Below are 12,986 nucleotides of genomic sequence, written 5' to 3'. Positions count from 1 at the left end.
TAGACCAGATGACTCTGCCTGTATTTGGATATGTGAACTTGGTTCTGGATGCCCTATTTAGGAAAGGCAGAGGGAAGCGAGAGATTTTGAAGAGAGTGACCCAGTTGGTGACCTGAAGGAAAGTGGCAACTATGAAACACAAGAAACTGGTGAGGTATTTGGAGATATTCAACCCAAACAATAGAAATCCAAAAAAGACATGACAGCCAAAAGATAATGTGCTTCACTTGGATTAAAAGGTGGTGACAAATGGTTCAAACGACAGAAAGGCAATCTCAGTTTGGCATAGGAAGAACTTTCAGGATGTGAATTTTTCTAAGAAAAAATTCTAGCAATGAAATTTGAAGGCAAATCTCTATGGATTGATTTATAAATTTAGAATATACGCCCAATGGTTAAGTGGATTCAGAATGCCTAAGACTGAATCCCGGCTCCTCTTCTACAACCTATGTTGGCAACCTCTCTGAGCTTCAGGTTCTTCATCAGTATAATGGCACCAATGATGAGACTTCACGAAAAATTGGTATAAATATTAAATAAGGTCATATGAAACAGAACAGCATCTGACACATGATTAAAAACTCAATGTTAGCTATTTTTATTTCTATACTTTGATTATGATATGATTCCAACAGCTTTTTTGTATACCATATTTCAAAAATGGCAACATCTCTAAGTTCTGTATCAAGTAATTTTTTAAAGCAATAATCAAAAAAAAGGAAGTTATATACTCTTTATGATAGTGTACCCTAAAAGTTTATGAAATGTGTCTCGTAGATTTACTGTTTACCCTCATGTGTGAAATCTTAGGATGTTAGGGCTGGAAGGGATGTGACAGACAATCTTGCCAAGCCTGGCCCTTCTTCTATAAGGAGGTCTTCAGAGGTCTGGAGGAGGAAAGTGCCTTGCCCTGAGTTCCCTGAGTCAGAACAATAGTACTTCTTATGTAGTTGTGAAACTTGTCAATTGTCTAAGTAAACATTAATGTCATCTGGCTGGTTTTTTGAAAAGGGTGTGAAGTAAGAACGTGAATAATTGTGACTCAATTAGGGACCTAGACTCAAAGGAATTATGGTTACTCCACATATGAAGAATTTGCAAGACTGTTGACTCTACCATTCTTTGGTTCAGTGGGTGGAGCCAGCTGCCTTCATTAGAATAAATATTGTGTATTCAACCCAAGTATAAATGGAAAAAAAAGATGTGGCCTCTGTCATTGAGGGTTGACTAACTGAAGAGTTCAAGTGTGGCAAAGAGAAGTGTCAGAGCATGAGTGCCAAGCCCAAAACCATAGGGATTATCGGAGCTCCTTTCTCAAAGGGACAGGTAAGTAAAAAAATCTTTCTTTGAATACCTGAACTTTCATTAAAAATTTGGGACTTCAAAATTTGTGAGAGGTTATTGTCTGGTTAGTTGTGTTTTCTGATATAATCTGGCCTGGAAATGCATATTTTAGAATCCTCTCACCATTTCCCCACATTGTATAATTATAGTCACAAACCCACTTACTCTGTGGCTCCTGATCTAAGCCAAAGTCAAATTCATTTGAACCTACAGAATGTTTCCTCCTAGGTTTTAGGAGAAAATGCTTTTCTTTGAATTGAAATGGACTATTTCTGCATTGTAGCTACATGTTTAGGTTTAGCTGTTCTTGTTGCTTTTGATGTTACTGTGTGTATGCAGAGGAAGAGAGGATTTTAAGAAAATGCACTTGTCTAGATATGTAATTAATACCTAGAAAAATTTAATAGTTTGATGGTAACCTCCAGACTTCTTATAATTTGTATAACCTAATTATTATTGTTTCATGCAACTTTGTGAATAATTCATGTTATGTTAAAGTTTTAATGATTCTATAAAACTGCTCATTCATGGGCTAGGTGGAATCCTTTATGGATCTCTCTTGGAAGGGGAAAAAAGAACAAAAAAAGAAAGAAAATCCTACTGCAGATTGGCAAGTCTAAAAGGATTCGAATGAATTTATGAAACTCCCAGACTCCCTTAGAGCAACCAGCTGTGAATCCACACATGCCAGCAACATTTGAATATCCTTTTTTTTTTTTTCCTGCCTGGGCACACTCACTCTGGTAAAGAGAATGAGATGACAGAACACCATAGACTTCAACATGTATCTGTGCTTGAAGGGGATAAAAAACAAAGAACAAAATCAAACAAGACAACGTGTGTGTTGAAACTCTTCTAAGGTTGATTTTCTCCAGGTTTCTCAGAATCTGGGCAGCATTTTGCTTCCTCTTAATCCGGAACCCTTGTTGTGTGCTCTGACTTTTTACTGCAAAACAAATTGAGAGAGGCCAGAGGTTAGAGACCCAAACTGCATTTGGACTGTCAGTAAATACTACTTTTCTTCCCCTGGAAATCCTCCAAAAGTCTTTCCCAAACACAGGGGTATTTTGCTGACACAGAAGTGTTCCTTTTAAAATCCACACTGTGCTTACCTCTTCTTGTCCAAGTTATAAAAAATATATAATTTTAAAAACTGACAAAAGGGAAGCAAGTCTCCTCTCTCCACCACCCTTCTCCCAATAAAACATGGCCATGACGATGGAGTTCATTGTCTCATGATTGTAAGGACTAAGAGAGAGAGATTTTTTTACACTAAGTCATAGAGCAAAAAGGACAAAATGGCAGACATATAAGCATTTGTCCTCACCTAAAGGAGGCACAGGTTTGACAAGCAGGCGAAAGGAAAGGATTAGAGGGAAGATGACTAAAATGTTGAGTCTGAGAAACGGCTTCATTCCCTGTCTCACCCCCTTGCAGGGCAGTGAGCAAACAATGAGGTAGATAATACGTTTACCTTACAATTGGGTTGAAAAAAGGCTCGGAGAGATTTGGTAATGTGCTCAAAGTCACACAGCCTTGATTGCATGATTCCAGACAGGATAACCTGATTCCAATGCCTATGTCCTTGATTTGCACTGATGTTTCTTCAGATGATTCAACTCCGAGGGGGACTTTATACTTGTGGCCAGTTAGGGATTGGGTCCAGCTTAGAAAGTCAGTGGAGCTGACAAAGCAATATCCAAAGTGGGCAGATACAGCAAGCAAAAGGAAAGGCCAATGATGAGAAGCCATTTGAATAAAGCAAATAAAAAAGAATGCTAGAAAATTTAGTAACTGTGTTACAGCAAATACAGTGTCAGCTAAGGGGTCTATGACATTTATTCTAAAGTCTGAAAGGGAGAAGGAGAAAAAAGCCAAGGAGTTTGACCAAACTGAGGATTACTGAGCATCTACTACATGTCAGCTCTACACTACAAAATATAGTGCCCAAATGTAAACAGAGCTGGACTGAAATCTAACAACGGGGAAAACACAAACCAGACACACAACTAAAGGCAAAACATGAACCAAGCAGCACCCTGATGGGGTTGAAAGAAGGAGAAATTATGTCTACTTGATTGGGGAGAAGGAAGTAAAGGAAGCAAAAAGGGAGTAAAGGAGTGGAATGTGTCAGACAGAGGATGGGGTGGGTCCCTTGCTGCCAGGGACAGGAATTTGACACCAAGGATTTGCCTGGCAGCAAGGGCAAGTCTTCTGGTCCTTTGAATGAGGAAGAAATATTTGCTTACTTTGATGTCACAGCCCCAATCCTAAAGATTGGATTCTCTTAGCACATTGTGCCTCAGCACAACATGTCTGTTAGCACATTGTCTCATCTGACAACATGTAATAATTTTCTGCATCTGAAAGCCCTGTTGGAAATTAGAATCAGAAAGATACAGAAAAGAACTGTGTCTTTAGACCTCTAGTTGGTCAGGGGGCTAAGGAAGACTTGTCCCTTGGAGGAAGAGTGTTAGCTTCCCTAGCATCAAAGCAGCAAGGGTAGAACTTCCCATCTACTGTTTGAGCAGGCCAAACTTGAAATTACTGGGTTGGTCTTTGTTTGTAGTTTTCATCTCCCAGTCGATAATTTTGCCTGTTGCCTGCTTTCTACTCTAGAGCTCTGGCTTGCTGCTGTGAGGACAAGCACGTAGGTCTCTTTCACGCCACAGTCTTTCGATGCTTTTGCCCAAATTGTTCCCTTGGTTTGCAGAGTTTTTCCATCACTCTGTATTGTTTTATTGAGTACCTACTCATGTCGCAAGACTCAGCGTAAACATTTTTTTTCTTGTAGAATTTACTGACACGCTCTGTCCCCGATAGTCTTAAGGGCATCCTGTTTTTGTTACTATGACATTTTATATCTTGATTGAAGCAGCTGTGTATTGTAATTAGGGTTAAATGCCATATCTCCAATCAGCTTATGAGGGACTCAGAGACAAAAGCTTTTCATTATTGGAGCTCATCTACCAGACTGCTTTTGCACAAACTGTGTTCACTCTGTTGATAACATGGTTTGATGGGAAGAGAGGATGCAGGTTTTGGAATCCAAAGACCTGAATATGAACATAGGCTCTGCCACTTATTAGCTGTGTGCCTGTCTGAAACCCATATAACCTTTGTGATTCTAAATCTTTCTATTTGGCATAAGAGTCATTCAGTCTACCTTGCTGTGAAGATTAAATGGGATAATGTAAATTCCCAGCACTGTAGGAGCTCAAAAAATGATAGCGACAGTTCAACTGATTAAATCATGAAAAGGGTTCTTACTGTGAGCATCTGATGGTGATGATAATGTCTGAAGTACTTTATTTTTTAATCGTTCAGCCACGAGGAGGTGTGGAAGAAGGCCCTACAGTATTGAGAAAGGCCGGTCTGCTTGAGAAACTTAAAGAACAAGGTAATTTTAAAGTTAAAAGATGATCAGCATGATTTCCTCCCCACCCTGAAGGAAGGAGCAGGCCCCTGTGAATGTGGAGTGTGTCTGGAATATTTACGCAGAATTGCGGTACTGGCTATAACCTTAGAAGCACATCCTACAAAAGCAGCATGGTGTGGGAGAATGCTCAGGAAGCATCGCTGGATGTACATCCTTTCTCAGATATGTTGTCTTTCCAGCCAAACTGTGGTATAAGGGAAATTGCATGCGCAAGAACTGGGGTTGGGGTGGATGGTGGGGGAGTGGGCGGAAGAGCAAATGGAAGGCAAGGGGCAGCAGGAAGTATGCTACCAGCCACAGGAGCCCTATTTGTGATAGGAAATAAAATAAAACAGTAATAATGATGATAACAGCACCTAGTGTTTGCATAGTGTGTATATATATACACATATACATAAGCATGCAATGCAAAATTATGTCTATTTTTCAAGTATGGGCTCAATTCTCTGTTATCTTTACAAACAAGTTGCCGATAAAGTATCGGTTAGGATGTGGAGCAACTAGAACTCTCATATATTTCTGATAGGAATGTAAGTGATACAGCCACCTTGAAAACAGGTGGGTAGTTTCTTAAGTAAACATATATTTATGTTTTGACCCAGCAGTTGTAGGTAGAGAGAAGTATAATTACAAACATTCAAGAACAAGTCTTTGTGTGGATATGTTTCCATTTCTCTTGGGTAAGAGATTTGTTCTTGAAAGTTTGAGGGCCGCAATATTTATAATAACCAAAAGATGGAAACAGCAAAATGCTTGTCAACTGGTAAATGGTTAAACAAAAAGTGTCACATTCGTGCAATGAGATAGTACTCAACAATGAAAAGGAATGGGCTGGGCGCCATGGCTCACGCCTGTAATCCCAGCACTATGAGAGGCCAAGATGGGTGGATCATGAGGTCAGGAATTCAAGACCAGCCTGGCCAAGATGGTGAAACCCCATCTCTACTAAAAATACAAAAATTAGACGGGTGTGGTAATGGGTGCTTGTAATCCCAGCTACTCAGGAGGCTGAGGCAGAGAATTGCTTGAACCCAGGAGGCAGAGGTTGCAGTGAGCCGAGATTACACCACTGCACTTCAGCCTGGGCTACAGAGTGAGACTCTGTCTCTAAATAAATAAATTAAAATAAATAAATAAAAAGGAATGGACTGCACACACAGTCAAGGACATGGTGGATCTCAAAAACAGCATGCTAAGACATGAAAGACTACACACTGTGTGATTCCATTGGTATGAAATTCTGGAAAGACAAAAGCATACCAAAAGAAAGCAGATCCACAGTTCCTGGGGTTGGGGGCAGGAATTACCTCTAAAGGGGCAGGATGGAATCTGGGGGACAATGGAAGTGTTTTAAATCTTGATTGTGGTGGTGGTTGCCAGACTAGATTTGTTCAAACTCACTGATCTGCACACTTAAAATGAGTGGGTTTCAATGAAGAAGAATTATACCTCGTAAATCTTAAAAAAAAAAAAAAAAGACAAAAATACAAACACCCCGCAGAGAAAAGAATGCTTGGATAAATGGACTTGTCCCTTAACTAACAAGCATAATTTCATCACGTGTTATATCAGGTGAAAGTTCTCAGAGGCATTACTGAATCCGATTCACACCGACATGTAACAAATACTATATATGATGGCCAGTTGGTTTGGAACACTGAACTGATCCCATATCACAGTTTTACACGAAACTCTACTTTTCAAGCTTAATTCAAGACGTTTTAGGAAGCACACCGAGTCCTTAGGAATTTGGGGTTACCTGTCATTTTTCCTTACCAAAAAGAATAACAAAAAAGCTTTATTTTCTGAGCTTCCAAAGTTCTAGGCTCAGTGCTAAGCACATATTCACATATTCTTATTGAATTCTGATTATACCACTATGAGGCAGGTTCAATGGATATTGTGTGTGTGTGTGTGTGTGTGTGTGTGTGTGTGTGTATCCCAGATGAAAATACATCAGTGCTTTCTAAATTTTCTGAGAATATATATATCTATTCATATATTTAATTGTTATCAAAATGAAGCATGCTTACTGTAGAAAGGTAAAAAGCACATAAGCAGAGAGGGAAGACAGAGACAAAGACAGTGATATTCCCTATTAAGCCCAAATCAGAAGACCATCACTGTTATATTTTAGTGTCTAGTCTAACTGAATAGATTCAAGCCTAGTATACAGCACACACCGGTGTGTGGTCCTGGGAACATGATGCCAAACAGAAGCAGATCTGGGTTCTACCTTCCCTGTGTTTATAGACCTTTCAGATTTTTCCTTTGCTTATACTTGTGAATATATACCTATTTCATACAATTGGGATCATCCTACACAGACTGATTTATACTCTACTTTTTTATTTACTAACTCAAAACTTTTAATTGTAGAGTGTGATGTGAAGGATTATGGGGACCTGCCCTTTGCTGACATCCCTAATGACAGTCCCTTTCAAATTGTGAAGAATCCAAGGTCTGTGGGAAAAGCAAACGAGCAGCTGGCTGGCAAGGTGGAAGAAGTCAAGAAGAACGGAAGAGTCAGCTTGGTGCTGGGCGGAGACCACAGGTCTTGTTGAATAATTGTGTCTATGGGAGTCTGGCACAAAGGAAGTGTAACCAAGGCCAGAAGAAAAGAGAAAATACGCAGAAAAGCATTGACCTACATTTTATAGCAAACTTTCTGCCTTTAAAAAAATGTGATAGGTTACTGCTTTATTACAGAAACAGACTTAGCTCTATTTGAAGTCTTACAATATCTGTATTTTGACCTAGTACAGCAGAAAACATGTGAAATATGAATGGATTTGACTAAATATTCATCACAAGCTTACATTTCTAAATAAGTAAGTGAGGCAATTCATAGCGTATTGTTCTTAATTGCCAATAATATGTACAACTCATATAGGTCAACAATTTCAAAGTATGTGTTTATTATAAAAGTAATGATTATAACATTTTTGAAAGAACCAGACACATACACAAGAAAAAAAAAATGTGGTGTAATTCTCTAACAACCATTTCAACCAGATTTGAAAATCCGGCACGTTTCTTTCATGGTATCTTGTTTTCCTTGTATATGATGACTTTAACAATTTTGTGTGTGTGTGCATGTGTGTGTGCGTGTGTGTGTGTGTGAGAGGGATACTCTACGTTGCGTTCTCACTCTACAAATTTCCTTGTTACTTCATGTAATATGCATAAGCATCGTAAGCATCAGTTTTTTAACCGCTGCATGATTTTTCATCAAGGGGTTATACGGCTATATATGTACATATTGTCAGATATTCAGGTACGTTAAAATTCTCACCATTACAAATAATGTGGCAAAGACCATTTTTGTGCATGAACCTTTTAAAATATTTACTCTCAAGGTCTAGAATAATTTTACCAGAGAAACCTGATTAGATTTAAAAGCAGAAACACTTCTATGGATCTTGAGGTGAGCAGTCAGTGACTTCAGGCCTCCTCGGCTTCATCTTCTGAAGCCAAACTGTTACCAGGGCCTCTGTATCAAAACTGCAATTGGGAACTGAGGCTCGCTTTCTTTTTTAAGTGGAGAAATTTGTAAGTGGAAATTTTATGAATGGCACATGGCAAAAGACAAGAAACCTGAATGGAAAACAAACATCACACTGGGTAATCCATACCTGACATTAAGGCATGATTGCTTCTACTTCGAGAGTCTAAAAGTTCATGATTCTCTGAGTGATACTTAAACATTTGAAAATGGGAGAACACAGGCATTGTGTAATTATTAGCTCGGTGCAAAAGTAACTGCAGTTTTTAAATGGCAAAACCATAATACTTTTGCACCAACCTAATAAATACTAACTTTTAACTTCTGTGCCAGATATCATTTACCTCTTCCATCCCAGCAAAATGGCGCTTGAAGTATTTGGAATGAACTTTGTCTGTTCCTGGTTGAGTGGGGAACTAGAATGAGTGAACACATGCCACACACTAGGTAAAGAACTTCTGAATCAGAACATGTAAGAACTTCTGAGTGATGCCCCCAAATTATAAAAGAGCTGGATTTTAAGAAAAACTGAAGGACTTGGTCATAATTCACTTGAGAAAATTAAGTATTTACCAAGAGACATGAGTGTACAGAACATGATCCAAATTTAACTCTGAGAATTGAATGGTGTCTCATGCTAAGGAATTTCTTGTGTGGCTAGTATTTTTATAGTCATTTGTTTTTTGGCTAAGCTCTAATCTGTGGTTTTATTACAAGGTGGATTTTGGGGGAAAAAAATCACAATTTTTTTGGTAATGCAATTGATGTAAATATAACTAGTTAGTAAGCATTAAGTGCAAGTTATGTTTTCTCTATTGTTATAACTAATTGGCATCTCTAATTTAGAACCTATCAGAAATATCAGACACTGTGGCTTAAAGGAAAACCAAGTGGGAGCATTGAGTGAGTGAGTATGATGCATGTAGTGACACTGAAACCCTGATGTTCACATGAATTTTTTCCCCCAAAGTTTGGCAATTGGAAGCATCTCTGGCCATGCCAGGGTCCACCCTGATCTAGGAGTCATCTGGGTGGATGCTCACACTGATATCAACACTCCACAGACAACTACAACTGGCAACTTGCATGGACAACCTGTATCTTTCCTCCTGAAGGAACTAAAAGGCAAGGTAAAGGACTGGTTGGCACTCTAGTGCAAAAGAACACTTTTTAGTAGGCATTCAGGAGGTTGAAGGAAATAAGAAATTCCATGCTATCTTATTCTTGGCGTAATCTCAAATCATTTTCTCTGTAGCCAATAAGCAAAGGGTTGGTTGATAAAAGACAGTGTGGCTCTCTCTGCTTTGAAAACTGATTTAATATATATTTTCTCTGCTAATTTTTAAACTGTACTTTTAGTAGTTGAGGCAGAGAATAATCATTTACGAACAGATCAGCGGAGGTTCAGAGGTTAACCAACTTGCCCAGAATATATGCCAATCCTATAGTAAAGCAAGGGCCAGCCCCAGGTCTCCTAATTCCTTCCTCTTTCCACTACATGCCACACAGCCCTGCATTCTTACCAAGTAGCCCTTCTACATCACAGAACCTTTTCAAAAAATGAATTTTAAAATTTCAAATACAATGGTTTAAGAATTAATATCTTTACTGGGAGAAGCACCTATCTAAATCATAAGAGAAAGAACTATCTCCTGCTCCCTAGAAACTTCTAAAAGATGTAAAATAAAATGACAGATTAAAATTTAATATTATAGCTCATAACTTTTGTTGATGTGCCATAGTATATAAATAAAAACATTTTTATTGATATAATATTCAGTCTTTATAATGATATAAGAGGTTAAAATCTTCTTATGTTAAATGCTCAGAAGTAATGTCTTTTGAGCGAATGACCAAGGGATAGGTTTATAAACTTGCAAAATATCTACCTAGCGCAGGGGAAAAACTAAATGTGGCTCCGGAACAAAGCAGGTATTATCATATTATGATGTGAAGAATAACCAAAGGACGGGTCAAAAATTTCCCTTAGCTGCTCTAGGCCATCCTCTACATTAAGGACTTAATGAGAAAGGGAAGTAAAGAAGAAACCTACCAAAGTCATGGGAGCACACTCATTTCTTTATAGAGGAGCCCTGGGAAAGAAGGGCAGAGCAGGAATGCCGCACAAAGTAGGTAAATGCCAAGTGGTTCAAGACAAAGTCAAAGTACTCTAAAGGAAGCATACCTCCCCTTCTTAATTTGGCATTATTTTTACATGATTTATTCTATATTTATATTCTAAATATATGTGCAATCTAATAAGTGTCTTTAACTTTGAATGTAGGATTTGTTCAAGAGAATCGTATATAACCGAGTGAAAACATTGCAATTTTAGATTCCTGATGTGCCAGGATTCTCCTGGGTGACTCCCTGCATATCTGCCAAGGATATTGTGTATATTGGCCTGAGAGACGTGGACCCTGGGGAACAGTAAGCCTATTCTTTGATGTGATTTGCCTTCATTTTTATTCCTTTGTGTGCTAGATGTGCTTTACTGACCAAATCTATGAGAGAAAATTATTTTAAATATCAAGACACACAAACATACACCTAACACATGTAAATTCATATACATGTACATACATACGTATGTATACGTATGTATCCAGGTAATTAAATCTCAATCGATTTGCTGTTAAAAATAAATACAAATATAACTATATTGGGCTATATATACAGTTTATAGAACCTACATATTTTCTATATTTTATTACATTGATCTTTCCTTTAAAAGGAGGCAGGCAGGCACAGTCAGCCTTATTTATTATTAATTATCTTCTCTTTTATAGCTACATTTTGAAAACTCTAGGCATTAAATATTTTTCAATGACTGAAGTGGACAGACTGGGAATTGGCAAGGTGATGGAAGAAACACTTAGCTATCTACTAGGAAGGTATGATTCTTTTGTGTGTGCACACGTGTGTAACATAAAAGGTTGCTGCTGACATTAACCAACGTAAATTATCAATAAAGTCTTTACATGAAATAATGAGTTGCTACTTTTTATAAAGCAAGATAACAGATGATATATTTATCTATGGAATGTGAAGCTGTCAACTTTAAACTGAAATCCTTTCCCACTTTTTAAAAGAAAGAAAAGGCCAATTCACCTGAGTTTTGATGTTGACGGACTGGACCCATCTTTCACACCAGCTACTGGCACACCAGTCGTGGGAGGTCTGTCATACAGAGAAGGTCTCTACATCACAGAGGAAATCTACAAAACAGGTAGGTAACAATCTGAGGGAACAGAGAAGCAGGTGTACACTTGACTAATATATATTTATACCTCTTGACCTGAAAACCAAGTCCCAGTTGACACTTCTAGAAGGTCCACCAATCACATGACACAATAATGTGCTTTCTCTTGGTTACTACCATTTTCTGTTAGCAGATAATCTTTCAAGTCTGTCTGTACAAATTTCAAAATGTCAACTATTTTATAAATTAAATTATTACAATTTGTTGTTGCAGGGCTACTCTCAGGATTAGATATAATGGAAGTGAACCCATCCTTGGGGAAGACACCAGAAGAAGTAATTCGAACAGTGAACACAGCAGTAGCAATAACCTTGGCTTGTTTTGGAGTTGCTCGTGAGGGTAATCACAAGCCTATTGATTACCTTAAGCCACCTAAGTAAATGTAGAAACAGTCAATACAAATCTCATAGCTAATGGCATAATTAGCAAATCTAGTAACTTACTTAAGCATACAGTTATCCTTCTAAAGATTTGTTCTTCAGAAAAATGTTTTTCCAACTAGCATAAACTCTACAAATTCCCTCTTGGTGTAAAACTTAAGATGTGGAAATTCTTTTTTGAAATTTAAAAGCCTATATTTTCTAACTTGGCAAAAGGCTTATCCGTAGAAAGAGAAGCATGCATTGATTTACAATTAAAAAATTGCTGGCATTAAAAATAAGCACACTTAGCAAAAGCCCCCATACACAGAGTGGGATTCCTGGAATCAGGAGACAAAGCTACCCCATCTTGAAAGGTACTATGTGTCTATGTCATTCAAAAGATGTGATTTTTTTTAAATAATAAACTTTGGAACAAGATTGCACTGTCTATGTATTTCTGAATACATGCAACACACACACACACACACACTAGCTGGGTGTGGTGGTGAGCACCTGTAGTCCCAGCTACTCAGCAGGCTAAGGTGGGAGGACTACTTGAGCCCAGGAGACAGAAGTTGCAGTAGGATGAGATCACGCCACTGCACTCCAGCCTGGGCAAGAGTGAGACTTTGGGAAACAAAAAAAAAAAAAAAAAGAGAGATGCTTCCAAAAATCTATTCAGGAGCCAGATAAATCATATTGCTAGTTTGTTTTTAAGAATGACTAATTCAGCTGAGGATGTCATCTAAAATTACCTGTGGCTCCCAATATTTCACCCTTCACTCACCCTGCAATTACGGTACCATCAGCTATATCCTAAAAACTCATGTTGGCTCTGGAATGTAGTAAGGAAAATGGAAAAAACAAACCGGAGTAAACTGTAATCAAAATAAGGGAAGCAAAGTTTTTCTCTTCTCAGTAATTTTTGCAAAAACCCCAGGTGGTTCTGTGAATAAGGTAGGCTCCATGAATGGAATTCTTCTGTTTTTAACAGCTATACAATAAACAACCCCTACAATCTGATTTTTCAAACATAACACAGAATTTAAAAACTGTTACCTCTAACTACTGGGC

General features: G+C 38.0%; 1 protein-coding gene across 1 annotated transcript; it reads left to right on the top strand.

Moving 5' to 3' along the window:
• The first annotated feature begins 1,191 nt into the window (after window positions 1-1,191).
• Window positions 1,192-12,350, top strand: ARG1 (arginase 1). Its single transcript, XM_003932435.4, has 8 exons — window positions 1,192-1,326; window positions 4,672-4,744; window positions 7,163-7,337; window positions 9,259-9,418; window positions 10,624-10,718; window positions 11,078-11,182; window positions 11,381-11,517; window positions 11,764-12,350. Exons 1-8 carry the CDS (start codon window positions 1,270-1,272, stop codon window positions 11,928-11,930), a joined length of 969 nt encoding a protein of 322 aa, XP_003932484.1. The 5' UTR covers window positions 1,192-1,269; the 3' UTR covers window positions 11,931-12,350.
• The last annotated feature ends 636 nt before the right edge of the window (window positions 12,351-12,986 follow it).

This window comes from Saimiri boliviensis, chromosome 4 (genome assembly GCF_048565385.1).
Source record: "Saimiri boliviensis isolate mSaiBol1 chromosome 4, mSaiBol1.pri, whole genome shotgun sequence".
NCBI classification, from domain to species: Eukaryota; Metazoa; Chordata; class Mammalia; order Primates; family Cebidae; genus Saimiri; species Saimiri boliviensis.
Note: the sequence above shows the minus strand (reverse complement) of the source record. Positions and strands in the feature narration are given on the sequence as shown.